Genomic DNA, 27,495 nt, shown 5'->3' with positions numbered 1-27,495 from the left:
TCTTAGCATGTAGTTCCTGTAAAAGCTGACCAAACATATATACAGCATTGCTGTTCAGCACCTGAATTGCATGGTTTATATGGGGATTTATGTCTACACTGTGAACTGCAGTGCAGTGTTAATATTTGGACAGCTTGGTTTTGTCTCATTGTAATGAAGCAATGGCAATGTAATGAATGAGGTGCACATTTTCTGCTGGTATGTGAGGGGCTATTAATCAAATCCAAACTTCCTCATCTAATGTAGCATGAACAAATTGTAGATTTGTAATTATTTGTATATGTACCCACAAGAGTTAAAAAAAACATGAGTCCTGTTCACCCAGTGTAGAGCTGAGTCCAGTTTTAATGTCTCAGAGGAGCCCTTTGGAAAATTATCAACAATAAATATAAAAAATTGGACCAGTTAATAAGGTAGTGCTTGAGTACTCAAGTTATTTGTCTTTACCTTTAACATACATGAGGGGTGCAGGACATTAGAAATATCTCTGAATAATATGCTGTCCAGTCTGCAGCATATGCTAAAACACAGTATAATTCAGTTAACATCTCTAAGACAAGCTAAACCTTACATGTATCATCAAAGAAGCCTGTCAAAACAATTGTACTGGATTATATCATATTGTATGGATATACCTAGAAAATATAAATATATACACAGAATGTATATTTTTCTATAAAAAGCCAATACCTGATGGATTAAAAGACCTTGTATGCCTAGATGGACGTAAACTCTTCTGAGTACACTTAAAACCTAAAGTAATTCCATTTTAACCTCATTATGGTGTCATCTGAGATCCATTTTGCTGGAAAACAGAGCCAAAACAATGACTAACACACAAGCTGAGGTCTGAATGCTCGATAGTCATCAACCTTTCATACACAGTTCTCTCACCTCTCTGTTCTTCTCTCCTTTAGGCAGAAGAAAGCGGTGAATGGACATCCAGTGGCAGACCATGAGAACCTCATGAATGGAGTGAGTTGGACATAAGGTTTTCCCCTCTTTCTTGCAATAAGGCTTGCACTTGTAAAAGCCACTGTTTAAAAAGGAATTGAATAATAAAATATTAACCATTAACGATAATCCTTTTGAATCACCTTGTAAATGTTGGCTATGAAAAAGCTGTTATGAAAATGATTTCGTAAAGTTGTTGTTGGGCTTATGACATCATTTTGTGTGTGTGTGTGTGTGTGTGTGTGTGTGTGTGTGTGTGTGTGTGTGTGTGTGTGTGTGTGTGTGTGTGTGTGTGTGTGTGTGTGTGTGTGTGTGTGTGATCTATGTGGTGTGAGATGAGATGTGGAGGGAAAGTTGTGTATTTTCATTCTTGTCACATGCATCAGGCAGATTAATAATTACCTGCATGGTTGAACATTCATATCAGACCCACACAGGGTTTTCTCCCTCACACAGTTTCCCACATAATTGAGTGTAACTCTAAATGGTTTTCCAGCGGTGAGAGATCAATAATTTGATTTGAATGCTGTAAAAATATTTGCTCAAACTCATTGACTTCCTTTGACAAAAACCCCTGCTTTGCGTTACAGATGGACGCACGCACACACAGTTACATACAGTCCTTATTACTCCCAGTGCGGGAGAGTGTGTCATCAGGCAGTGTAACTGCTGGTAAATGAGGTTGCGGATAGAATTTCCAGATGCCTGAATGACACACACGCACACTCATACACATCTCTGCCCTGATATCCTATGAGACACACACACACACACCCTTTGACATTTGCCTCCAAACCCACTTCCATCACACCGACACCGAAGCATACACAAAACAAACCCTCCCTGCACACGGCTGATTGACAACCTCCACTTGTTTCTGCATCTCCAGCAGCTGCTGATGAGGAAGTAGTTACTCCTACTCAATGAGCACATGTGGGAAATTCCACTGACTGCTACGCCCATCAGTCAGTTATTTTCATATTGCAATGTGTCTTTTACTTAAGTCATTCAAAAGAAAGAATGCAATTAAATTTAGTAAAACAAAAAGATAGATTTAGAAAAAAGAAAGAATATTCGGTACTCATAGAGTTGACCTTTGCTTTTTCTTGCTATGAACTACTCATAATGACATACTTTTAAATTTACAATATGTCACTAATTAATATGTCACTAGTCACCACTACTAATTACCAACTGCCCTAATATTGATGCTTCAGTAGCCAAGCAACATTTAAGTGTGACAAATACTTGGCTTTCACAGACTAAGTGACATCCACTTACTCTCTCCTGTCACTCCCTCTGGGCCTTTGTGTATGTGTGTGTGTCAGCCTTCATGCTTCCACGTACACACACACACACACACACACACACACACACACACACACACACACACACACACACACACACACACACACACACACTCCTCAGAGCCTTTTTGCATTTGATTGATATCTTCACTGTAACCTTTAAGTGGCAGTGGAATTGCCGGGTGGTCAAATTGTTTCAAGAGGGGCCCATTTGTATGACGGACCATGTCACCGCCTGACAGGTTAAATGGGGGTCTTTGTCTTTGCGGATGAGTAGATTAAGTCTTCCTCGCTCACCCGCAATCTGTCTGTCTGTCTTTCTTGCGACCACATTGCAACATACAGGAACTTTCTCCCTCGTCACCTCATCATTCGCTGTATCAGGGTGCAAACTGACCCAAAATTAGGATTTAAACCAGAATCAGTGAACACCAGATCTCATGTGTTGTGAGGTCCAGCCAGAAAAAGGACAAAGTGACAGGCCAAAGCACAGGCTCTGTAATTGTGTTGCATTTCAGATAACACTAAAGATAGGCAAAAAAAAACCCTGTAAAAATGTTGTAAAGCGAGCATATTTTCTACAATTATCTCATCTTATCAATGATTCAGCTGAGAGGACCTCAGTCAAGATGACACATCATGTCATATGATGCATGTTAACAGGTTATCTTTATGTGTGGCTGTTGCCTGCTTTTCTAACGAAAATTCTAAAATAAGAGGATAATGTCAGACATATTGAGGTCATAAAATAGTTAAAGATTACCTCATCGACACCAACAGTTATGAGAGTATATGACCACTAGGTGGAGTTGTGGAGCTTCTAATACGCAACCTTCTGCTCCGGCATAAGAAAAACAACAAGCCTAAACAAAGACTACTCTCTGCTTGCACTGTTTCAGAGGTTTTCACACTTCATGATCTCTCAGTAGTGAGTGATAATTTTGCCGATAGAAACAAGAGCGTTTCTGTGTAAAGTGAATGTTGATAAATCGTGCCTCGGTGCACCAGGTCTTAGATAGATAGATATAGTTACTTCATTAATCCCACAAGGGGACATTTTTTTCACTACAGCAGCATTATAGGTACAGGAAAGCAATAAAACAACAGTAAAAAATATTAAATATAAAAATGCACAGTATATACAATAAAATAGAATAAAATAAAATAGAATAATTAAATTAAATTAAAACTAACTAAACAATAGTGCAAGGATTTAAACAAACAAGAAAACAGACAACCAACGGTGTTATTGTTGTGTGATGGATTTTGCCAGAGGTGAGTTATTGTACAGTCTTATTGCAGTGGGCAGGAATGATCTCCTGTATCTGTCCTTGTGACAGCGGAGCTGGAGGAGTCTTTTGGAGAACGTGCTCCGCTGTCCCTGCAGCAGGTGGTGGAGAGGGTGGTCAGGATGATCCAATATGGATAATAGTTTCCTCAGCGTCCTCCTCTCCACCACCTTTTCCAGGTTGTCCAGATTGCAGACAATGATGGAGCCGGCCTTCTTAACCAGTTTGTTAAGTCTGTTGGTGTCTCCGGCTCCAATGCTGCTTCCCCAGCAGATCACAGCGAAGTACAGTTCACTGGCCACAACAGACTGGTAGAACATCTCCAACATCTTGCTGCACATATTGAAGGATCAAAGTTTCCTCAAGAAAAAGAGTCGACTCATCCCCTTCTTGTAGACAGCGTTGATGTTGGTCTTCCAGTTCAGTCTGTTGTCATGGAGACACCCAGGTACTTGTACTCCTCCACCATGTCCACCTCCTCTCCCAGAACTCTCAGCGGTTGTGGAGCCGTCGTCTTCCTCCTGAAGTCGACCACCATCTCTCTGGTCTTGGCCACGTTCAGGAGCATTTCTTCCCGCCCACTCCACAAAGTCCTCCACTACTGCCCTGTACTCATCCTCCCGTCCATCCCTTATACACCCGACCACTGCAGAGTCATCAGAGAACTTCTGCAGATGGCAGGACTCCAAGTTGTACTGGAAGTCAGTGGTGTATAAGGTGAACAGGAAGGGAGACAGAACAGTTCCCTGAGGAGCTCCAATACCACTGACCACCGTATCAGACAGCACACTGCCCAGACGGACAAACTGTGGTCTGCCTGTCAGGTAGTCAGTGATCCAGGAGACGGTGGATGTGTCCACCCCCACCACCCGCAGCTTCTCACTCAGCAGCAGTGGTTGGATGGTGTTGAATGCACTGGACAAATCAAAGAAAGTGGTGTCGATGGTGGATGAGCCCTTTGAAGTTGAGGGCTCTGTGTCCATGCAGCTCACTGGGGGGGTGAGGGACGGGGGCAGCGTCTTGTGTTAATTAGCGCACTCTCTTTTCAGTGACTGTTACTCAGAGTTGAGAAGAGTGTTGAGAAGAGTGTTTGCTCTCTCACAGAGCTGATTCTGCTCTGTTGAGGCTGATGAAAACAGCGCCGTTAAATTATAATTTTTGTGGATACTGACAGTTTAATTACAGATGCTGAGTCTACCATGTTTCCATGATGTTGCAAGTGTCCTTGGGTAAGACTGAATCCCTGCCAGCTTCAGAGCTGCTGTTTTGCGGCACTGAGCTTCCTGTAAAATAGGGAAACAAGTTTCCCTGTGGGTATCCTCAATTTATCATCTTCCTATTTTCCTACTTTACAGTCTTCAGTTAAACTGTGCTATGATGCTCTACTTGGTTTCAGTGTGTGTCATGAATGAATCCATGTCACATCATGAATAAGGTCGTTCCATGAGAGATTTTTAGACCGCTTCGTGTGAAAAGCAGGTTGTCATATCAGGTCATAAACCAGTTAGAATCAGTTGAGATAACAGCAGCATATCTTGATTAGTCCAAAACGAGTATATGTTTTTTTTGTTCCTTTGTTGTTTATACTCATAGAAATTGATAGATATCTTTAGATGGGTAAAAATACACTGAGCTGATAATGAGCTTAAAGTAATCAGTAACGTGATTGAAAAGCTTAGAAAAGCAGAGATAAAGGTGCAGGGGAAGCACGATGATCGGAATCAGTGCTACAAATATGAGATGTTTCTCAAAAACCTGAAGATCCTGAAAATAAAAAGCTCCAAACGTATTACAGTCTCCTGCCAGTGGCTTTTGGATTGCACAGAGATGGAAAAGTCTTCTGTCCTGTGCAAAATGAGGTGCAGATTGATTTCTGTTACCTTCAAGATATTTTTTTTTTGGGGTGGGGTGGAGGGTTGGGTGCAACATATAATTGATGTTAGATAAGACTGTATTTTTGTCTGCATTTAATGCTTTGGTTTTGTCCGCACCGAGTTGAACTCCCAGGCTCTGAGCTGTAGATGCAGCATTGACAAACAGCTTATCTTTTGTCGTGCAGGTGTCAGAGAGAGAGACGATCAGCCAATCAGCTGACAGTCCAGTGACTGACGTGGCAATCAGCAGCTCTCACAATGGTCCTCTAACCAGCGGTACAAGTAAGCGGAGGAATTTAGTTTAAGCTTAGCATGTCATTGTCTTTGTTGTCCGTGTTGTTAACTATTTTAACTGATGTTAATAGGAGAGTCCTTGCTGCAAAGTGCAGCATATCTGCTGTCCTTTGTTTATAAATTAAGTCACATGATGTGTCACATGTTAAGCAACGTGTTTGCCATGCAGCTTTGGGTCATTTTAAACCTCAGCTGTTGTTTTGTTTTGGGCATATCTATAGTGTATAATGTTCTTAGTCATTTGTACCTCAGTGGTAAATGCCAGTTACAAAGAAATATAAATGCTAAATGTTAACTGTTTTGACAGAAAAGACAATGTGACTCTTTACAAAAGGACCTTGAAGTAAATGTTAAATATACATCTCATGTCTCCTTTAAAAAAAAAAACAGTGACAATGACAGTGAGAGGCTGTTCACTCCCTCTGACTCTTTTTCGCCCCTCTTTCCACCAGTCCTCACAGACACACAGGACACCAGTCCCCATTTGTCAGAGGAGATGCTCTCCAGCCAATCGGAGCTCAGGTCCTCCAAGTGTCCACAGGACCGCGAGCTCCCCAGCATTCCTCCCAACAATGCCCTTATCGGGGACGGCCCCCCAGCCTCAGGGGACAGCACATATGAGGTCAGTGTTTAAAGTCACCTTTTAACAGCAGAATCACGTTTTTTTTTTCTCAGACTGAGTGGCCATTAGAGGAGATTAAAGCTTTGATGGGTTAGAAAATTGTAGGGCTGGTTGACTGAGTGATTGATTGTTTGATTGATTAAGCTTAGGGTGAAAGCATACGGAAAAAGAATTGTAACTTTTCCACAAGAGGCTGATGAATCGATTTTCCAGTTTAGTGTTAAAAATGTCTTTGCCTCATATACAAGCAGATTAAAGAACATATGTGTCTGACATCCAGGTGGTGAAGGAGATGGCGGTGGCGTCACGTGATGTCAGTGTGGAAGACTCTCTGTACGAGACGGTGAAGGAGCTCAAAGACACCCCCGCACAGCTCGGCCTCCCCAACGGTACCGTCCAGCTGAGCCCCGACGAACCTCCGCCTCATCCTCCCGCCCTTCTCAATGGCCACCTCAGCCCTTGCACACCTGAGCGGGGGCCCCTGTGCGCAGGGGTGGAGTACGCCTCTATCGACCTGAATAAGAAGAGCCGCCACAGTGTCGACATGGAGGCCAGAAGGCGCTCCGATAACGCCGCCGCTCCCTCACACAAACCTCTGGAGGAGCCAGAGGAGGACTTGCCTCCGCCGGTACCAGAGAAGGTTCTGGATGAAAATGACAACCAGCCGGTGGTGATGAATGGGCTGGTGGGGGCTGGACTGCACAATGGAGAGGTGAGGATTGTGTGTGCGTGTTATATGTCTCACACTCTTCGGATTTAGTTGGCTATAATTTGCATAATGGAGGTTCATTCCTAATTTGATGGAGCAGAAAGAGAAAAAAACGAATTTAATAGATTCATGCAGAAGCAGAAAAAAAGAAATTGAAAAACAGCTACGGAAAATGTATTTTTACATTTAAAATGATGTTTTTTTCAGCCCCGGCATGACCTGAGAGTTATATTGCATTCCTATTGCATTCTTAAATGAGGTTTTTCTGAACATATTATGTTCTGAAGTATACTAACCGACAACTTCACAGAAAGCAGCGGGTTTGTTGAAAAAAAGTTGATTTGGTTTAGTCTTACTATAAAATAACCTTATATTTCCATGTGATTTGTGCATTTTTTTCACAAAAAAGTCAGACCGAAATTTACATGATAGGTGTCCAGTCTCTCATTTTTGCCTACCCCGAATATCCCCGTCCTAATAACACAATTTATACCCCCGTGTAGTCAAGATTGGTCACCTACAAAACAATTGACATGACTGGCGTAAGAAAAAGATCATGGAGAACAAAGAAAAAGGGAGATGTGTCTCTCCACCACAATTATTATCTGCTAAGGCTGCCATCTCAGTGCGGCTGTTAGGGAGAGTGGCAGACCGAAGGAGGAAATTTGAGGGTGACAGAAAACGGTGTAGGAGTGAGGAGAGGAGAGGAGAGGAGAATGAAAATGGGAGCCTGAGTGAGGAGAGTAATAGATGAAACAGAGATAGTGACGGAAAGATGATGGGAGTTAGACTAAAAAAAAAAAATTAAAAAAAAAGCGAGAGAAAGGAAGGAAAAACGAAACCCTGCGGCATATACAAATGAAGTCATCAGTATTGGAGAGGATGGCAGTGAAGAAACAATGGTGACAGAGAAGAAAGGGCAAAAGAGAGAGGGGAAAGGACGAGACAAGGACATTTATAGCAGAAGAGATGGAAGAAGTGTTGCAGCAAAGGAGACACACAAACACACACCAAGAGCTCAGATAGAATTGCATCAGACAAAACAACACGTTGCCAATCTGCCACAAAGCATTAAGTGTCAACTGTTCTTTACACTCCTCTCTAAAGTTTTAATCATGTTTTTTTTTCTTCTTCTTCTTCTACCTACATTCCCTTCTCCGGTTTTAAAGGATAATTGAGATTTTTTTTTTTGGTTTTCATTTAATTTTCACCCCACGACTCGTGTGGTTCTTAGCATGGCCATGTTGGTTGGTTCAGACTGAAATATTTGTATCTGCTCTACCAACTATTGGATGTGTTGCTGTTAAATTATCCATAATATCCAGGTCGATGAATCCAAGTGACTTTGGGTGATCCTTTTTTTTTTCTTCCTCTTAGGCCACCATTAAGTTTAATTTTTATGTTTTTTGACAGAAACATCTCATCAACTATTGGATGGATTGACGTGATATTCATGTCCCCCTGGAGACCCCTTCAGCTTTTTTTATGGTGCTGTCATTAGGTCAACATTTTAATATCTGCAATGCTTTGGTTCATGATTGAATCCCTAAAAACCTAACGGCATCACCCTCAGTAGTGCTATGTGTTGCTCGTTGGTGAATTTGCGAACACACCAGGTTAAAATGGTGGTATTTCAAAGTGTCCTTTGGCAGGTGAGCTCCCTGCATGGCAGTGCTGTCACCGTTGGTGTTTGAATGTGTGAATGGAAGGGAAATTTGAAAGCACTTTGAGACTGCTAAGGTGAAAAAGCGCTATATAGGTGCAGAGTATATAGTATTTTGACAAGGTAGCTATTTTGCCTGCTAAAATTCAGCATGTCAGCATGCTGGTGTTAGCACTTAGCTCAAAGCCTCGCTGTGTCTGAATACAGCCTCACAGAGCTGTTAGCCTGGATGTTAATTTTTTTTTTTTTTTTTTGGCTATCATTCCTCTCAGCAGTATTACAACTCTATTCGCCAAGTCACTTGCTCAGATTTGCAAATGCGGTGGCATCACTAAATAGTCAGGGGGTCGAGCAAGCTGATGATCACACAGACTTAATTTTCACCCCAAGTTAGCAAAACTAACAAAGACAAGCAGTTGAAAGACAAACATCTGTTTTGAGGATTAATCACATCAGCAGACTGACTTCCTGGTCTGACTTAAACATCCCATACTTCTTGTAGTTGTGGGCACATACAGTTTTTCTGTGCAACGACATATTATTATCTATACATCAACATATTATTACAATTTTAGATAAATTCCCTTTTGATTTTACATCCAAATGAAATGGTTTACCTTATCTAATAGATTGTTTACCTTAACCTGTCATTATCTGGCTGCTGCTTTTGTAACCCGATGGACTTTCCCAGATCTCAACAGTTACTTTACAATGTTATCATAACCGATAAAAAAAAAAAAACACACCTCAAACTATAAAACAAGACCTGTGCTGTAATAAACCATAATACACTCTGTCCTCTGTGCATCTCCTCCCCCTTTTTAGTCATTTCTCTTCTCTTTTTTTATAGTCACATCTCTGCTCCTTTGTCTTTGGTGTGGTAGGCAATTAGTTAATCCCTGTTGCTCATTTGGACAGGAGGCGAACGTGGCCTCATCTGACCTCCGTATCTGTGATGAAGTCTGGATCTAGTGAGCTCCAATATCGCTCCACACTCCACAACACGGGCAACCAAACACACACATACACACACACACACACACACACACACACACACACACACACACACACACACACACACACACACACACACACTCATGCGCGCGCACACATGCATGCATACGTACACTCATACAGTATATACTTAAAAATGCCCTCATTTATATTCCCACTCCCAAATGCAGCCACCCACATGTATCTTATTTTTCTGGACCTCCCCCATATTACACACACACACACACACACACACACACACACACACACACACACACACACACACACACACACACACACACACACACTTATACACTGTGACATATGACTTTACATACTGTATACTCTGCTACACTGAGACACCCTGGGGCTGATTTAAGGTTAAACGTGAATGTTCCTGGCTCCCTGTGGTTTACGCCCATGTATGACCAGGAGTCGTCTGTGATTTGTCTTGTCTAACCAAGTGTGTGTGTGTGTGTGTGTGTGTGTGTGTGTGTGTGTGTGTGTGTGTGTGTGTGTGTGTGTGTGCGCGCGTGTTTGTGTGTGCGTCTAGTGAGCACCAGCTGGCCACCATCACTATGACAGTTAGTCTGGCTTCATGATGGATGATATGGGCTATAGAAACTCTCTCTCTGTCTCTTAAACACACACACACACACACATACATATACACACACACACACACACACACATACACATACACATACACATACACAGATCATCTGTTCATACACGGAATTGCCTGTATGTAAATGTTTGAGAGGAATCCCCTCAGGTAGCAGCTCGGTAAATGCTGCTCACACAGAGAGGCAGGCTTTCTCATATACGAGCATTTTTCCATACATACACTTTCTGGTTTAACATTTGCTCCAGCCACACAGAAATACACACTCACACAGCCTGTTTGTGACCTTTTACTCTCAGCTCCTGTGATCCTGCGCAGTCGAACAGTTATTGAACTGTCATAAACAGCAGTAACACTTGTTTGCAGTCCTTTGCCAGTGTGTCGCCGGCGGGTTTTTCATACGAGATGCAGGAAATTAATTTGACCCAGCCACTGGGCTGCGGGGATATACATCGGGGACACCATCCAGGTAAACTGTAACATTCAGCACTGTTGAGCTGCCCGCCACAAAAGGGACTCACTATTGTTAGATAGACGATTATAGAGGTAATTCAAGTTGATGTGTATGTACTTCACACATTTAGCATTTCTATAGTTTCTTGCTGTTGTTTAAGAGCTTGAGTGACCACATGCAACTTCAACAATCTGAGCGGGTGTAATCACACTGATTTATATGCACGCATGCCAACATGCACGCCACCATGACTGACACATTGACACCTGAGCCGTCCATCTTCTGACGTGGCTGTAATCAGCTTACTGTCATACTTGCATGCCCTGTATGTCATTGCATCTCCGACGTGCACATAAACACATTCTTATAATCCTCTCTCACATAAACACACGCAAGCACATCCGGTCTTATTGCAACACGTCAAAATAATCGCTCCGATGTAAAATCTCCTTGTGTATTGACACAAAACAAACACCTGTCCACGTGCTTTTTATCGGTCTAGTTTGATATAAAACAACGTTTTTAAGAGTCAAATTTAATGCCCATATGTGTCAAACACAGTGTATATACTTTGTTTATTTCTAACTACATGACAGGCTAAAAAGAAATTCCACTTTAATTTCCAATAATGCTTGAGCAAAGGCTGAGGGGGCTTCATATTAGATGAACAAACATTGTGAGACACACTTAGAGGTGCAGTGACTGGTCCAAGTCACCTGTGTCCCTGTTTGATACGAATACTCCTGCGGGGCCATTCTGCCTAATTGGTCCGCTAATTAAAGTGAGATGAAAAAGGCATGCAGGGTGTATGTTAGATCTATAAAAGTAATCATGTCTTAAGTGTTATCCATAAAGTAGTCATATTGATTTACACGCTTTGAGACGATGCCAGAGAAACATGTAACCGCATGAAGATAGTACTACTGCCTACAGCCGGGGTGGACAGTTTGATTAATGATCTCGCTGCACAGGTTTCCATTCACTACGTGAGAGTGTAGCTAGCGTAGAGATGTGTCCTTACCTGGCAACAAGCTGTGCCTCAACAGTGAGCAGCTTTTCCTTGTTTTTTTTTTTGGTTTTTTTTAATGCTTTCGACATTGATATCCAACCAAAGACAAAATAATAATTTTTTTTATCTTTGCATCAAGTCAAAAACGTACACAAAAAGCAACATATTTTCTTTCACTTTTTACATGATATTAAGTATTTAGTCGGTGCTCGCCTGGATATTGAGATTCTTGTTAGACTCCTGAGGTGTTTTGTGCTGCTGTCAAATGTGCTTTGTTGATTAATGGCTCCGTCATCGATCATAAGGCGAAGTGGACAGAGGCTGTGCACAAAAGCATCATACTCCCTGTCACTGCCTATTGACTTTTGCTCAATAATTTTTTTAATGAATGGGTGGTTATATAGAACATTAGCTTCCCATGTATCGCAGCAGAAACAGCAAACGCAGAGCGTGTTTCTCTCCCGCCGCTGGGAATAGTTTAGAATGTCACTATTGATCAGTTACCAAGCGTTCGCTCACATTCAGGCAGATTTGCTGCCAGTGTGTATGTTTTTTTAGAACTCGTCAATAGTTTGCTGGCATGTTTTAGTAACACAGCTTGATTAGAACTACGGCCATATCTCACTTGTTTTCCCTCAGAGTCATTGGGAATAGCTCCGTTGCTGCACGAGGTTACCGTGTTACAGCCTGCTGCTTGTAATCATGAGAGCATTTTTTTTAAACCTCTGCAGATAAGTAGTTAAAAAAATTTCATCAAGGTGCCACCAAATTCTAAAAGAGAAAAATGTGTGACAACCTTTTATATGTTCTTACATTAACAGCGCTTTCAGGTGAAGTAAGAATTCACTTTGTAGCACATGGAAGTGTTTTAAACTTCTGATTGTGCTCTAAGGACTTTTCTTATCACCCACTGGCTGCCATATCTGATTCTATCTTTTTGTTCTTTTCTCCTCCAGTTACACTCCCCTCTGTCTCCTACATCGGGGTTCGACAACTGCGTTCTGTCAGACAATGAAGTAAGTGTGTGTTAAACTCCCTTATTCCCCAAACTGGCGTTTCCAGTCCCGAAACAGCAGCACTTTGCTACGTGCATGCCAATGCACCGAGCACCAGAAAGAGAAGAAAAAAACAAAAAGAATGACAAAAAGCACAGTAGAAACTGGCAAAATAGTCATCCAACATCAGATATAACGCTAAAAGCAGAAAAACCTAGCAGGGATCTTTGGATATGAATGCATCAGTGTCTTTACTAGTCATATTGCTATTATCTCTCCGAGTGTCTGAAGCACAGCTCTTTTGTCTGATAGATTTAATTATGTTAATGACAACATTATACAAGTTATTACAAACAGTCTGTATCATTTTGTTTGTTCCCTGTCTTTCAGTCAGCAGTGTACTCGACAGTCAACAAAACAAACTGTGACGCCGCTGTTAGTGATGAAGACAAAGAGCACGACTACAGCAGCATCGCAGAGATCAAAGGTCTGGTCCCGACCTCCTCCTCCAGTGACCTCTACGCCACGGTCCGAGATATCTACTCCCAGCACGATGAGCCCCAGCCAGGGGAAGACTGCTTTCCTGACAGCACTGATCCCGGCTACGAAACCATCTGCCTCCCAAAGACTAATAGCTCGGATGATGACCACAGGGTCGGGCCGGGGGCCGAGGAGTCAGACGTTGCCAAGCCAGAGCCCGACTACGAGAGTGTTGGAGAGTTGGGTCTGGGCCGAGAAATGTCCCGCCTTTGAGATTTTTCCCGCTCATCATCTTTATCTGTGGCGGTTCAGGGGATGCATCTTGCAGACGTCACTCTAGTGCTCTCAAGCCTGCTTTTGGTGCATGACTTGGGAGGGGGGAAACGACAGAAAACAGCTCAGCACAACCTCCGCCATCAATGCATGACTGTTCCTCGTCACAGCTCCGGTACAATTTATCATCTCTGAACTTGACTCCTTTAATTTATCAACCGGGGTGAACGACATCGGTACTGGTCGGCCTTAAGAATGCTTGATTGTGAAAATAATATCAAATATTTAAACTATCAAATAGATATCCAAACACAACACATATGCACCATTTATAAGGGTTAGCTGAGGACGCAATCAATGCTTGTGATTAAAAAAAATAAATATAAAAAAAAAAAAAAAAGACACCAAGAATTCAGTGCCATATGCTCATGAAATCCATGCACTTACTGTACATGTGAAGGTAACATTTGTATGCTCCGTCTGCAGCTGCTACTCGTTCTAGCTTCTTCCAGGTGACTTCAGTGTCGTGTTTTATTGAAGTGTGAGATGGTGTATTTGTAGGATATTGCTTGCCAGGTTGGCAGCACCTTAACTGTGCATTCTCCGCTAGAAATTCCCTTGAATTGGTTCTCGGCATGAAAACAAAGCTAATCTGATCTGCGGCCAAATGGCTCAGAGACACAAAGATATTTGTTAGATTACCACCTCAAAGAGAGCTGGTGACTTCTTGACTGTTGCATACATGTCCTTTTCATGAGAATCTATACTATGGGCTTCACGTGTCACAGGATGAAACTAGTCATCTGCAGAACCAAAAAAATAGAAAACAAGGAGTGAGGGAAGGCGGGGAGCCTGTGGTTTCACAAGACATTTTGAAAGCATTTTTAGAAGTTTTACAGTACATGTCAAATATTTTTTGTGAAATTCATATTTATTTGAAGATACATATTGTTGTGTAATTGTGAAACGTTCCAGAGTATGTCTGTGAGAGAAAAGTAAATAGGCATTTTATAGAAGTTTCTAGCATTTTTACTCAGATAATGAAGGTGAGTTGTAAGGATAACGACAGTTACTGTAGGTACGCTTTCCCCTGATTCATTGTTTAAAAAAAAGAAGAAAAAAAAAAAAGACGTCTGCCGAGAACTTGTTTTGGTCATTTTGACAGGTTGCAGCCAATTCAAAAGACTTATGATGTAATGAAATGACCCCAAGAATATTGTTTATTATAACTATTGTATTTTCTCGGTTACTGTGTATTTGTTGAATCTATGTTTGGTACAAGATACGGTCTTCAGTTGGCATTAAAGCACAGTGTTTGATATAATGGTACTGCATTTATATACAGATTATTGAAAGCATCATCACAATCCAGTTACATTCCTGCACAATCAAATGCTTTTAAAAGAGGAAACCATATCTGTCGGTTTGTAGCTTGACGTCATGCCAACCAAGGCCTGTATATAGTTAGAGCACTATTTTAACCAACTGTTACTCTGTGAAAATTTTATGTAAGCTTTTACTTATTTGTACAATGTCCAGAGTGGTCTTATTTTAAAATAGCTCTGTTGAGAGCACTGATGGATGTCTGACTTGTTTTAAGGAAAACTGAAACTCTGCTGTCCAATGGCTTTTTTATTTTTTATTTTATTTTATTGTAACTCAAAGTTGTCAAATGGTGTTTCATTTCTGACGAATAATAATAACCAATCAGACATATGGTACAATTCTTTTGGTACATGCATTTTAAGAAAAGAGTGGTACTTTTATTTAAAAACATAGAAATAATATCTCAAATACAGTTGATTGATGTTAATTTTCGAATGAATAGGGCCTGCACTTGTTGCTGTAAATATCTTTATCATTGCTACAGTATTTAGCCTCCTTTGCAGAAAAGATTGGTGTCATCTGTTTCCACCCACATCAAAATATTACAGCATTACAGTATCCTCAGCCTTAGTTCATGTTTCATTAGACAAGCTGGAGCTTGTTGGTGGTTCAGACAAACACAGCCAGCCAGCTCTGACTGGTATTGTACTCATAAATGATAGACATTTCAAATGCTGTTATATCCTCCGAGTATTGCGACTGCAATCCAGTCCCAGTAATTTCTGAACGAAGATGAGTTCGCGAAGCCCTCCAAAATATTATGCTCATTTCTGCAAAGAGGTAATTATCAGTGTTATTTACACTCCCAACCAAAACAACATGACCATTTGAGTACATTGTCTCTGCCAACTGCTGTGGCAGCATATCAGGGTGGTGCCATCCGATAGATATAATGGTGTTCACAGAACACTATAAATGACCTCTAAGGAAATGATCTGCCAAAGGGGGGGGGGGAGGTTTAGTGCCAAATCTAATCAGGACAACACACACAGACACAGTTAATAGATACCTAAAAAAAAAAAAAAATCACTTTTTCTCTCTGGCCATCTATGTCGGTCATATAAACATCCACACACACACACACATTCCCCTCGGGGGAGTGGGGGTGTGGCGGCGGTTTGGAGAAGCTCCCTCGCTGCCTCCCCTTCAGCTCCACTCCTCCCTTAATGAGACCATTTGTTCAACCAGCAGACGACTCTATGGTGACACCCGCCTTTGATCAAAGGGCAAAGCCTGTTTTGGCAGTTATGGCCACATCTGTCACTCCACTCTGTCCGATTTCCATTCTCTGCATGTAAATATTTTATGACATGAATTGTTCAATTAAAATATATATATATATAATAAATTGTGTCATTTTGTCTTTTTATTCAGTGGAGACGCTGTCTTGTAGAAGGATTGTATACGGCATATGATTTTCTAAAAACATTACATTTGACATTAATTAGGTCATTTGTTACTGTGATAACATTCTTAGGTGTTTTTTCTCTGCCACACCTGGTAGTAATTACAATGAATGAATCAGTCTCCTGGTTAACTTGATTTATCAAAGCACTGTAAACTTTCTAATCAAAGAAACACATTTATCAGATAATTTTTTTAATTTATTTTAGAGTGAGAACTTGTGACGTGCTGTGAAATTGCACTTTAAGAGTGGAGATTGTAGACTATATGGGGGCCCAGGCAAAGAAGCTCATCGAGGCCCCCCTTAGGGGGGTTATTGGGGCAGTGGTGATGCACTGTATGGTACCTTTATGGAAGGCTTAAGGTGGTTTAAAGATGTCATTGCAACGTGTCAATATAAGTGACCATCACGGGTCCCATCTCCCCATTTTTGGGGGGAGGGCCTCAAACATTTTCCTCCTTGGCTTCTCTGTAAGGTGCAGCCCCTGTTCTGAAATTCTTTTTTTTTATAGCATTTTATGCCTAAATTATCGGTTGGGATTTAGTTGGCTCTTGCCCCGATTGATCAATTAGTTGTTCAACTAAAAAAAAATAATTGCAAACTATTTTGATCATTCTTTTAGAGTCGTTTTAAAAATCCTTTCATTCCAGCTTCCTTTAGTCCTGTGTGATACAAAACTGAATATCTTTTGGTTGTGGACTGTTGGTCAGGAAAAAAACAACAGATTTGACACTTTAAACTCCAAAGAATTTATGGATTTATTGAGAAATTATTTGACATATTAATTGATAATGAAATATACTTGGTATTGGCAGCCCAAGGGCAGATGCATGATGTTCAGGGCTGATATTGGATGTTTCCCTCCAGTGCCTTTAGTACAATAAAAGTGCCATATTCAGTCATGAAATTAAACAACCTGTTGTGTTTACATTCAGAAAAGCAGACCAGTGCAGACCATTTAATTTTCAAGCAGATCATTTTTTAGTCCCATGGCTCTTAGAAAGTAGGCTGTAGAACTAGGTTATAGCACAAAGCTCAGTGTCTGGCTGAAGTTTTCCTCTCCGTAGCCTAAATCCCCCCCCCACCCCCCGTTTTCTCCTTTCTTTCGTTCTGCTACACCTCCTCCCTTCTCCTTTCCTATCCATCCTTGCGTCATTGTTTTGAATGGAGCATCCTCCGGAGTTGCATTACCTTCTGTCGGAAAAGGGGGTGGTGGTGGTGGTGGTGGTGGGGAGGGGATTGTGGAGGCGTGTGCTACGCCGTCCAATTGCAGCCCGCCTTGGCCGCCGGACCGCACATGTTTACAGGCAGCATTCCGCCGGTAGAGGCTCTGCTCGGTCGGAAGCGACTGCGGACTGGAAGTGACGGTAGGCGGAGCTGGAGTCACCAAACGGTGGTGTTTTCAGCCGCGTTCAACGCCTAACGCGGGGTTGCGACGTGTGTGGCTGAGCGAAGTGAAATAATTCGACGTGTTTTCTGTGATTCTTTCCCGTCCGGGCCGTGTTTACCGTGAAAAAGCCGCCACTTTGTTTAATCGTGTACAAATGTCATTTCGGTTCCAGACCGTGAAGGTTAGTCCGCGTTTTCCCGTCGCCCCCCCCCCCCCTCAGCTCGCAGGGAGCAGTGGGGAAAACAAACAGGTCGAACGGCGGAAGATTGGTAGCCGGCTGGATGTGGAGGTTGTTTAGCGGCGAATGAATCGGGTTTTTTTTTTTTTTTTTGGTTGGTTTTTTTTCTTCCCCCCCCCCCCCCACGTTGCAGGTTGTTATCGGCTGTTTGTTCACGTGAATTCGGTTTTCGGTGCTTTTTGAGTTCGCTTCATTCAGGACGCTGTTCGGAGTTTTCGCCCGCCGAGTATGTTGCCGCTTTCTAACATTTTGTCAGGGCTGTCGGAGCGCGTAGTCGACCCGCTGCGGTTTTGCGATTTTCTCGACGTTGTTTACCGGATATAATTCGACGTTTCATGATTTAAATTCACCGGGTCGCCGGCTCTGAACACAGCGAGACACTTGTAGACGATGCATACGAGGCGTCTGGTGAAGCGGTCGATCCTGGGCAGCCGCGTTTATGCGCCGAGTCCGACGGGGGACGGTGCCCCGGTGACAGGAGTGGTCCAGGCTGTCAAGCAGGAAAACAGAGACGTCTCGGCCGCGGGAGCCCGGCGCAGCGTTTACACCGTGCTCATGCAGGACGGGAGCCTCAAGGAGTTCTCCGAGGAGGAGATAGCTGCGGGCTTCAACCACACTGTAGCCAAAGGACCGCTCAAGTCCAGCCTGAAGGTGTGTGCTCGCAAAGGGCCCGGCCGGCACTGTTTTTTGTTGTGCGGTGTTTTGCAGCGCTTAACCGCTTCTTGCACGGAGCGGATTTGTGCCGCTGACGGCAAATTGAACCGGCCGGGACAAAACCTGCATCATTCAGAATAACTATAAGGCTCATTTAGTTGCACATTGCACCAAATAACGGGCTGTCATGACATTTGGCGACATCAGATATATGGGACAAAGGGCTTGATAGGGCCTGCGCAATGTTTATGTGGGCTAGTGGGTGGGTAAGATGAGGCAAACAAACACGCTCTGACTGCAGCGTTTTTAGGACTGGTGTAAAAGAGCTGGTCTTTGCACACAGGCCATCCCATTTATTACAAATCGTTTTCTGCATCCAGCCTTTTATTGTTTCATTTTTGCACTCTCGAGAATGCATCGTATTTTGGTTTTTTTTTTTTTCATTCATAGATGATGCATCTTGGCACCAATTCGAATATTGAATGGCTTTCAGTGTGAAGTCCTTCTGCACAAGGCTATTATTGTTTTGGTATGGGTAAAAACAGATCACGTGGGCTTCCCGTGGTATTAGAGGGAAATTGGTAAGTTTTGATGGTGTTCACATTTGTAGTCGTGATATGGGCCTAATAAACAACGACCTAATTGCCTTCCAATCCAACTTGAATGCTTTGCTGTCACATGGCCTCATAAAGACTGTGAGGAAGAGAAGCCAATCCAGTCCGTGGATGAAAACACTGTTTCTGCCATAGGGGAAGTGTGTGTGTATATGTGTATATGTGTGTGTGTGTGTGTGTGTGCGTGCGTGCGTGCGTGCGTGTTGTTTGTCCCCTTCAATCTAATAGTGAGGGAGTGACTGAGGAATGCATGTGTCTGCATAACAGCTTTTTTTATGCTCCGAATTTGATTCATATGCCTCCTTTCATTTATGCGTGCTGTGTTTTGATGCTCTTGATGAAATAACTCACAGTAATCTTAATGTTTGGCCACTGCTTGTTTCTACACATTCCCAATTGTACTCTTCTGTTAATCCTAAATTGAGTCGTAATCTGTTAACATTGCACACACGTCGAGCCTTAACGAAGGAACGACAACTCTGTGCGGAGACGTCCGAGTGATGGGGAAAATGCAATGTAAACTTTGGGTTCTCTTGTTTTGCATTTTGCACTCTTGCGTTTAAAGTGCTGCGCTCACAAAAGCTGTTGCACAAGGCCGCTACAGTCACCGGTGCAGGCTGGAGGAGTGCAGCTGAGACTGTCAGCACAATGGTCCAAACTCTTTCAGCACGACTCAATTCCCACCAAGGTCGAAAACAAGCCATAAAATGAGGAGGAGGGGTCTCCTCTCTCCTGTGTGTGTGTGTGTGTGTGTGTGTGTGTGTGTGTGTGTGTGTGTGTGTGTGCACATGTGCAGCTGTGGTGCTTTTTGTGTGCACGTGTGCGGATGTGATTTTAATCCCCCCCCCCCCCCCCCCCCCCCCCCCCCCCCCTCCTGATGTGTTGTTTGTGTTTGTGATATGTTTAATGAGTGAGATCTGGCTACTTTAAATTTTGGACTGGGGGTTGTTTGTGAGAGACATACCTCCCCATTTAAGCAGCAGCAGCTGTGCAGCCGACAAAGTGGGCACCCCCAGTTTGGCAACGGGTGGCGTTCTGCAAAGAATCTCGATGCTTGGCACGGCGCCTGGTATGGCAAACGAATGCCCCTGTTCTGGAGGCGGGGTGGGGGTGAGGAGGTTGGGTGGAGGGGGGGGGGCAGGATGCCACTTGTTGACTTGTTGGTGTGTGTGTGTTGCGTGAGCGAAGTTACGGCGATTTCTCGTCGCTAACAAAGAGGTATTACTTGTTTTTTGTTTGGCTGCTGCTTTTAGCGTTTGTGTTGATCGTTCGCCACCGTGGGAGTCAATAAAGCGAGCTTGTTGACAGAAGCTGAGTAACTCTTTGTTCTGAGGCGCCGTCCTCATTTGGATGGCTGAGCGACATCAGCATGAAGCTTGGTGGTCACACCAAAAAGCATCAAGGCTGAAGTATTTGAGTAAAATAAAAACTAAGCGATTGCAAGTTGTTGTTGTTGTTTTTTGTTTTTTTTTAATCAAGTCACTTCTAGTTGTGTATTTTTTTTTTTTAACCATGTAGTTATCGGTAAGTTTGTAATAAATCACAAATTTATCTCGCACCTTTTACTGTAAAAGAAGAGCCTGGTGGATTTATTGGTTGGCTATCGATACTGGCTTATATATGTTCATGTCAATAGATGCCTATTGAAATGTCGTCAGTTGAATATCAGAAGTTAAGTAGCTCGGGATAAACGGTTTGTGGCACTAATTCTACATTCATGCAGCATTCAATTGTAGCAAAGGAAGTCAAGCCAAGGCATTAAAAGAAAGCCAGTTAAACTTTAATTGGTGAAAAAATTACAACATTTCTGTTAGTTTCATCCAGCTGTTTTTATGGACACGACAGTAAATGATTCTGACGATTATGCAAAATGATGATAATTGTGCTAAAAAAAATAATTTAATCAGGCGGTTATGTAATAATTGTTATTGTTCTTTATGTGTGTGTGTGTGTGTGTGTGTGTGTGTGTGTGTGTGTGTGTGTGTGTGTTTTCCAGTTCTTCATAATTTTTTTAATTCCCAAGGAAGTTTACTGTTTTAATGCACTGATGTCATTTTGGACAATAAAGTTTGTTGTTAATCTGTAAAATAGCCTGCCTCCATTACATATCTTTGTAAGTGTTTGATAACCACAATTCGGTCAGAATAAAATTTTTTGAATATTTTTACTTCCAAACATTGGACTAAATTCAGTGTCAATCAGGTTCTATTTTTAAAAAAAAAAGATCTGACAAAATAATGCTGTTGAGACCATGCAAAAGTGTTTTTATTAAAAAGGTCTAAATTAGCTAGTTACTAATATTCCACTATAATCATGACAGCAGTTTAGGGAAATCATGGAATCGAGGAAAAATTGTAGCTCTGGCGACTCAAAAAATTTCCTTTTTTTTTTTTTTTAAACTTTAATTTCAGTACAAATCAAAACCTTGTTCAGCGGGAGACGAAGTCATACGTTATATTAGAAAATTTTATATAAGTGCAGTGTGAGATCACCGATTAATCATTAACTCGCCTAATCCTCATAATCTTTATGCCCTAACCTTCCCAGCAACAAAGAACCACAAGTTAACGGACACGCTTGAAGTTATTTATGACTTTCTTTATTTTGGCTTTGACCTTTATACATCTTTACGCTTGATAAACTGCTGCTCAAAGCAAGTAGCTTATGAGTCGGAGAGTTTGTGAGTCGGAGAGAAGGAGTGATAAAGAGAGCAGAGACACTCGGTGGGAGATTTCTTCTGCGGACGTACGCGCGCATCCACACCGGCTTTGACATGCGCTCACATTTCACCACCGATTTGGCATAATGCTCAATTTCCTGGCTCCCTGAAATGCCATAATTCATAAGCCCAGTGAAAGGCAGGAATTTCTGTTGGTTTTATCCCAGGAGTACACTCATCGTACACACAACACCTAATCTTCCCGGAGCCGGTGTAATCCATCTTGTTGTTTTACCCGAGCCTGTGTTTTCACAGTGCGTTTTGCGCACCGCTGAGCGTTTACGCGGCCAGCCATCACGAGCTGTGCTCCATACTCGTTTCATGTTTGTCTTTGACCTCGTCAATCTAATTGTTGTCTTGGTGTTTGTGTGATTTAAACAGGGTGCCGTCGCCTTTTTCCCCCAGTCAACACTAGTCTTACGACAGAAGTTTGATATCTAGATCGCGCACACACACACACACACACACACACACACACACACACACACACACACACACACACACACACACACAGTGGCCTGAATGTCATCCTCCTTAACGTTCCATTGGTGTGGGCAGCTGTGTATGCCACTCTGCTTGTGTTTTGGCCTTTTCTCAGTGTGTTTCTGAGAGCCTGATGGCTTCAGTTACCTACAGGGAGTGTGTGTGTGTGTGTGTGTGTGTGTGTGTGTGTGTGTGTGTGTGCGCGCGTGTGCGTGTGCGTGTGCATGCGTAGGTGCCTGCAGGTATTCGTGTGCAGAAGCACGCCGTTAGTTACTGTTGTGTAAGAGACTAGATAGTGTTGAGCTGTGTTTTTTTTTCTTCTTCTAACATTGCTACAGGTAGGCGTTTTCAGAGCGCTGCGATTGGACAAATGCTACACCTTTGTGATGGTCTGCGTGTCGGTGTAGGAACGTGTTATATGCAGTCTTGTTGTATGGAGTTTGTTTGTGTCTTTATTTGTGTGTTTTTGCATTGGGTTTTCAGAGCAGGAGAGATGTATGTGTTAGTGATTATGTGATTTGTCTGTCTTCCCGGAGCAGTTCCCCAAAATGGTTTGAACACCCAAACAAAGAGCTCATTGGTGCTGGTCGTTCCACTCTGACAACTTCACCTTCATGCATTATTGCTTTTAAAAACTTGGTGCACAAATTTGCAGCTGATGTCAAGCAAACGCAAGATTAATCTTTGTGGCTATGTGACAAAACACTTGGGGGGTTACAGAGGGGCAGCTGCGGCTCAGGTGGTCGAGCGGGTTGGCCACTAATCACGGGGTTGGCGGTGCAATTTCTGGCTCCTTCTGTCCTTGGACAAGACACTGAACTTCAAGTTGCTTGTAATGGCAGGCGAACACCTTGCAGGGCAATTTACAGTGAAAGAGTTTCTTTTGGCTGATTTAACATGGCCAATATGAGAGCTTTTATGTTATATATAGCACATCTATATCAAATTAATGTATAGTTGCAGTGGAACCAGCAACATTTATTGCGTAATTGTCTTCCAGCAGATGCATTTCCTTCCTCATACAGCACACAAGGGGGATTTTTGTGCACATTTTAAATTGTGCAATATTTATGTCTATGTTTGAATCCTTGTAGTCTTCTCCTTCCTCTCCATTTCTGTGATTTGCTGATTCTTCCCTTAACATCCTGATTTATGTTCTAACTCTTACAGCACATGAATGGTGATCGGGGTGCTTTTTAAAAAGACAATTTCAAGTTTTTAAATGTATACATTTTGAACAAATGCTTATAAGCTGCCGTCAAGCAGTAATCTGCTTTTGTCTGAATCCTCATTTTGTACTTTTGCTCATGAGAAGGGAAATTTAACCTCATATGTACAAAATGTCTACGGGAAGTAAGAAAACCAGCTTTATTTTGTAACTGATCACTGTGCATTTTTTAAGTTCATCCAGTGTGTTTTGAAAAGGGCATTTTAGGCCCTACAGGAAATGTTTCTTAAACCATGCTGGACAATATGCCACTTGATTTGAAATATAAACTGGAAATCTTTAAAAGTTAGGTCACAGGCTTCCGACAGCCAGATCCAGAGCCCAGAACCTGCCTTTCTGTCGGCTACTGTGCTGAAAAAAACATTTATTTTATAATGGTTTCCATGCAATAAAGATACATTTTGGTGATAATTTAATTGGTAATTCAAAAGGTCTGAATTTTATAGAAGTAGCCTTTGCCTGTATCAGAATTACATACCATATTTATCACTCTGGACCTTTTAATGAAGATGTTGTTTTTCCCCACGCTCTGCTCAACTTTGTATTTGTCGTGTCTCATTCCGACATCAACATTGCTACCAACTTGTTGATGTATATTTTCTATCCAAGCATTGACTTACTCTTCTTTGCGTCCCCCTGCAGCACAGCTCCAGTAATGGAGCTCCAGACGGCCAGAAGATGGAGGGCGGCTGCCGGAGTCCGGAGGCAGTGGAGGAGCAGCGGTTGGCGGATGGCAAGCGTGTTAGCCGTGACCCCGACACGCGATCGGTGTCCCTTTTAGAGCAGAAACGCAAAGTGGTGTCCTCCAGCATTGATGTCCCTCATGCTAGGTAGGACTCTGTGTGTGTGTGTGTGTGTGTGTGTGTGTGTGTGTGTGTGTGTGTGTGTGTGTGTGTGTGTGTGTGTTTAAGCATGCCAGTTCTCTGTCTGACTCCCTTCCTAGAGGGAGTTTGGCGTGTGTTCATACACACAGAGTTCATTGAAGGTTTATGACATAGATATGTCTTCTCACAAATAGATAGAGTTTATGTGGTCCGACAACCCATTTTTTGTAAATCTGATCCTTGGAGCCATTTTGACAGCACATTGATTAAAACGACATTTGACAGGAATCCATTCCATTTATATTTATCATATGCCTTTATATAAGCAACACTGCACATACTGTACATCCCGTCTGAATGTTGGAATTGATGTTTTCTGAATGCTGTACCAACATTTTGTTTGTATTGCTGTCCTAAATGTTCAGGAGTTTAGTTCAAAATATACATTTAAAAAAAAAAAGTCCCATGCTTTTGCCTTAACCTGCAGAAGCAATTACAGTTATTATACAGTTATTATTTCAAATCCTTGTGAAAGTGGTGCAACACAGACTCAAGTCCACAAGATTCAACTAACATAGTGAACTCATCACTTACCCTCTCGAATGTCTTTCCTGCTACATAGCAAAGATAATGTAGGCCTATAGCCTAAGAGAACTAATCTTGTAAAATATGCTTGAAATTTGTGTGGGAGAGCAGCTAACGCTTTCATGTTTTAGTGAAAGTCCATCTGATTCTGAACATCTGAACACAACTGGAAACAATTATTATTTTATGATGCATTAGTTGTCCCTTCACTCATTCAGCGGTTCTCTTTATGCTATACTGCGCACACACGGACAGAAATATTATTTTCAGATGGTCAGCATAATCCACTGCTGAAGCCGATCCATAATAGGGTAATTAAACCATTAATAGGCAGCCGTGCACAGCAATGAAGTGTCATCTAATAAAGAAACAACTCTCTTAAATGTGAAACACTAATACCTTGTAAAGCACTGCCCATTGAACTCCCCATTACTTGTCCTCGTGCTGCTGGAGGAGTCCAATCGATGGCGACTTTCTGAAAAGTACTGTGGAAGTCTCCCATTTGAGCAGCTTTATCACGACATCCTGAGCCATTGCTTTGAATTTAATAGTTATTTGCTGATGAAACATTGATTTGCTTCTCTCTTGTTGCCCATTAAGAGGAAAACTCACTTTTAAATCGAATCTATCAAATGGATTAGACAAGTTTTACATCTGTCCCACTATAATAACTTCCTTGCGTAGGAATTGCAATAATATTGATATTTGTGCAGTTATAGTGGTATGACTTATTGATTATCTCTACTGCTCTTGTATAAATTCAGCTTGCTGCCTCAGCTTATGGACGGTCACTTTATAGGCCAACTTCCTGTTAATCCTCCTAATGAGACCATCTAACACCAAGACAGCCACCGAGAGATGTCGTATGAATCAAAATTGAACTCGCACACAATAATCCTGATATAATGGTTTAGAGAAACCATGACCAACAAAAACCTTCACATCTTATAGTGTGGGTACATACAACCAAAATACCAGAACAAAACCAAACCATCAGAAAACCACCAGAGTTAAATTACTTAATACAGTAAATGACCCGAAGACACAAAGTCGAGTAAATGTATGTTCAGGCTGAAAAGTTGCATTTGATCCATCCTCATTCATGTCCCATCAGTTTCCAGACATCAAGTTGGTGCAGAAACACCACAGTGGTCTGAAGTGTCCTTTTTCTTTGTAAGCTTGCCACCATAAAGCCCTTCTGGATTTTGTGCAGGGGTGGAGGGAGGGGATGTGGTGGGTGGGTGGGGGGGGGGGGGATTGGAGGGCAGCGTTTTTTTAAATTTATTTATTGTTTGTGCAACCAACTTATAGAGAAACTCTTCTGCTTAGAGTTGTTCATTTGAAAGTTACTTTAAAGTAGAAGTCCGGCGACACGTTTCACCATCCTCCGTTTACCTTGTTGCCTTCTATGCGGTACACAGGATTGCCCCCCCCCCCCCCCCCCCCCTCCCAGAAAACTCTCATCACCACGCCTCACCACGGGACGTGGTGATGAGAGCCTGCTCTGGATGACACATGGCCAGTCTGAGGTATGTAAAAACAAACATAGAGCAGTGTTAGATTTACTTTTGGTTATCTTCTATCTCTAATGAGATTTTATCCAAAACCTTTTGGGCCATTCGCTGATGTGAGTGCTGGGAAATGCTTTTAGAAAAATAAAGCTATCCCGTCTCCATCTTTGACATGAGAATCTGGGCTTTATTTGACGGTCACAGTGTAGAATGAGACAGGAAACATGGGGAGAGAAAGGGAAAATCAATTGAAGCAAAGTTCTCCTTGGGTCAAAGAGTTTGCCCCATAATCAAGTTTTAGTGAGGGAGATTAAAATTTGTGGTTTCTTCTGGTTTCTGTAGAGGTTTGTCACACTGTACTCCCCTCTTATACAAATGTCCTCACAGTTCAAGTTCAGCAAGTTCAGCATGACTTTTTAATATCGCAGGCTTTTCTATATGTTAATGAAAAGTCCAACTGCATAGACTTGACTTCTAATTATTTTGTGTATAGCACTTCAAAGCCTGGTACCCAAAACCCAAAGTTCTATTGTTGTTGTCAAGTGCTAAATCAAACCGCTGCAAAACCAGACTTAAAAAAAACCCAAAACCATCTATTTTCAGCCCAATTTATGAAGTACACTTGCACAATGAAGAACATGGAAAATTCATTGTGGCCACAGCTTAGCAGCACATATGAGTCTGAGCTCTTGGATATCCCCATAGTGACCTCTTCAGTGCACAACACCATTATTGCCTCAAGATTAAGATCCATGGCTCTCATCCTCTGCACACCTGCGACCGATTTTCAGCCCTGCCTCGGCACTGGGGGAGAAATGGTGTCGCCACGTTTATCTGTAATGGAGACAAGAGGGGAGAGAGAGGCGGGGAGGGGCTCAGAGGAACGGTGGAAAGGGGTCGAAGGAGGAGGAGGACGG

General features: G+C 42.3%; 2 protein-coding genes across 2 annotated transcripts in view; both read left to right on the top strand.

Moving 5' to 3' along the window:
* pag1 (phosphoprotein membrane anchor with glycosphingolipid microdomains 1) overlaps positions 1–16,275 on the top strand; it is a 52,422-nt gene extending 36,147 nt beyond the window's left edge. Inside the window, exons 4-9 of the mRNA XM_069176001.1 lie at positions 918–975; positions 5,610–5,706; positions 6,171–6,340; positions 6,621–7,052; positions 12,750–12,809; positions 13,179–16,275. Coding sequence (XP_069032102.1) covers positions 918–975; positions 5,610–5,706; positions 6,171–6,340; positions 6,621–7,052; positions 12,750–12,809; positions 13,179–13,541 — 1,180 coding nt within the window. The 3' untranslated portion in view covers positions 13,542–16,275. The remainder of the gene's footprint in view (positions 1–917; positions 976–5,609; positions 5,707–6,170; positions 6,341–6,620; positions 7,053–12,749; positions 12,810–13,178) is intronic.
* A 1,497-nt stretch (positions 16,276–17,772) lies between these two features.
* Positions 17,773–27,495, top strand: part of znf704 (zinc finger protein 704) — a 46,850-nt gene continuing 37,127 nt past the window's right edge. The window contains exons 1-2 of the mRNA XM_069176799.1: positions 17,773–18,611; positions 24,301–24,488. Of these exons, the coding sequence (XP_069032900.1) occupies positions 18,351–18,611; positions 24,301–24,488 (449 nt within the window). The 5' untranslated portion in view covers positions 17,773–18,350. The remainder of the gene's footprint in view (positions 18,612–24,300; positions 24,489–27,495) is intronic.

Source organism: Embiotoca jacksoni, unplaced genomic scaffold, assembly GCF_022577435.1.
Source record: "Embiotoca jacksoni isolate LCO1_2020_lvr unplaced genomic scaffold, fEmbJac1.0.p SCAF_7, whole genome shotgun sequence".
Lineage (NCBI taxonomy): Eukaryota > Metazoa > Chordata > Actinopteri > Embiotocidae > Embiotoca > Embiotoca jacksoni.
Note: the sequence above shows the minus strand (reverse complement) of the source record. Positions and strands in the feature narration are given on the sequence as shown.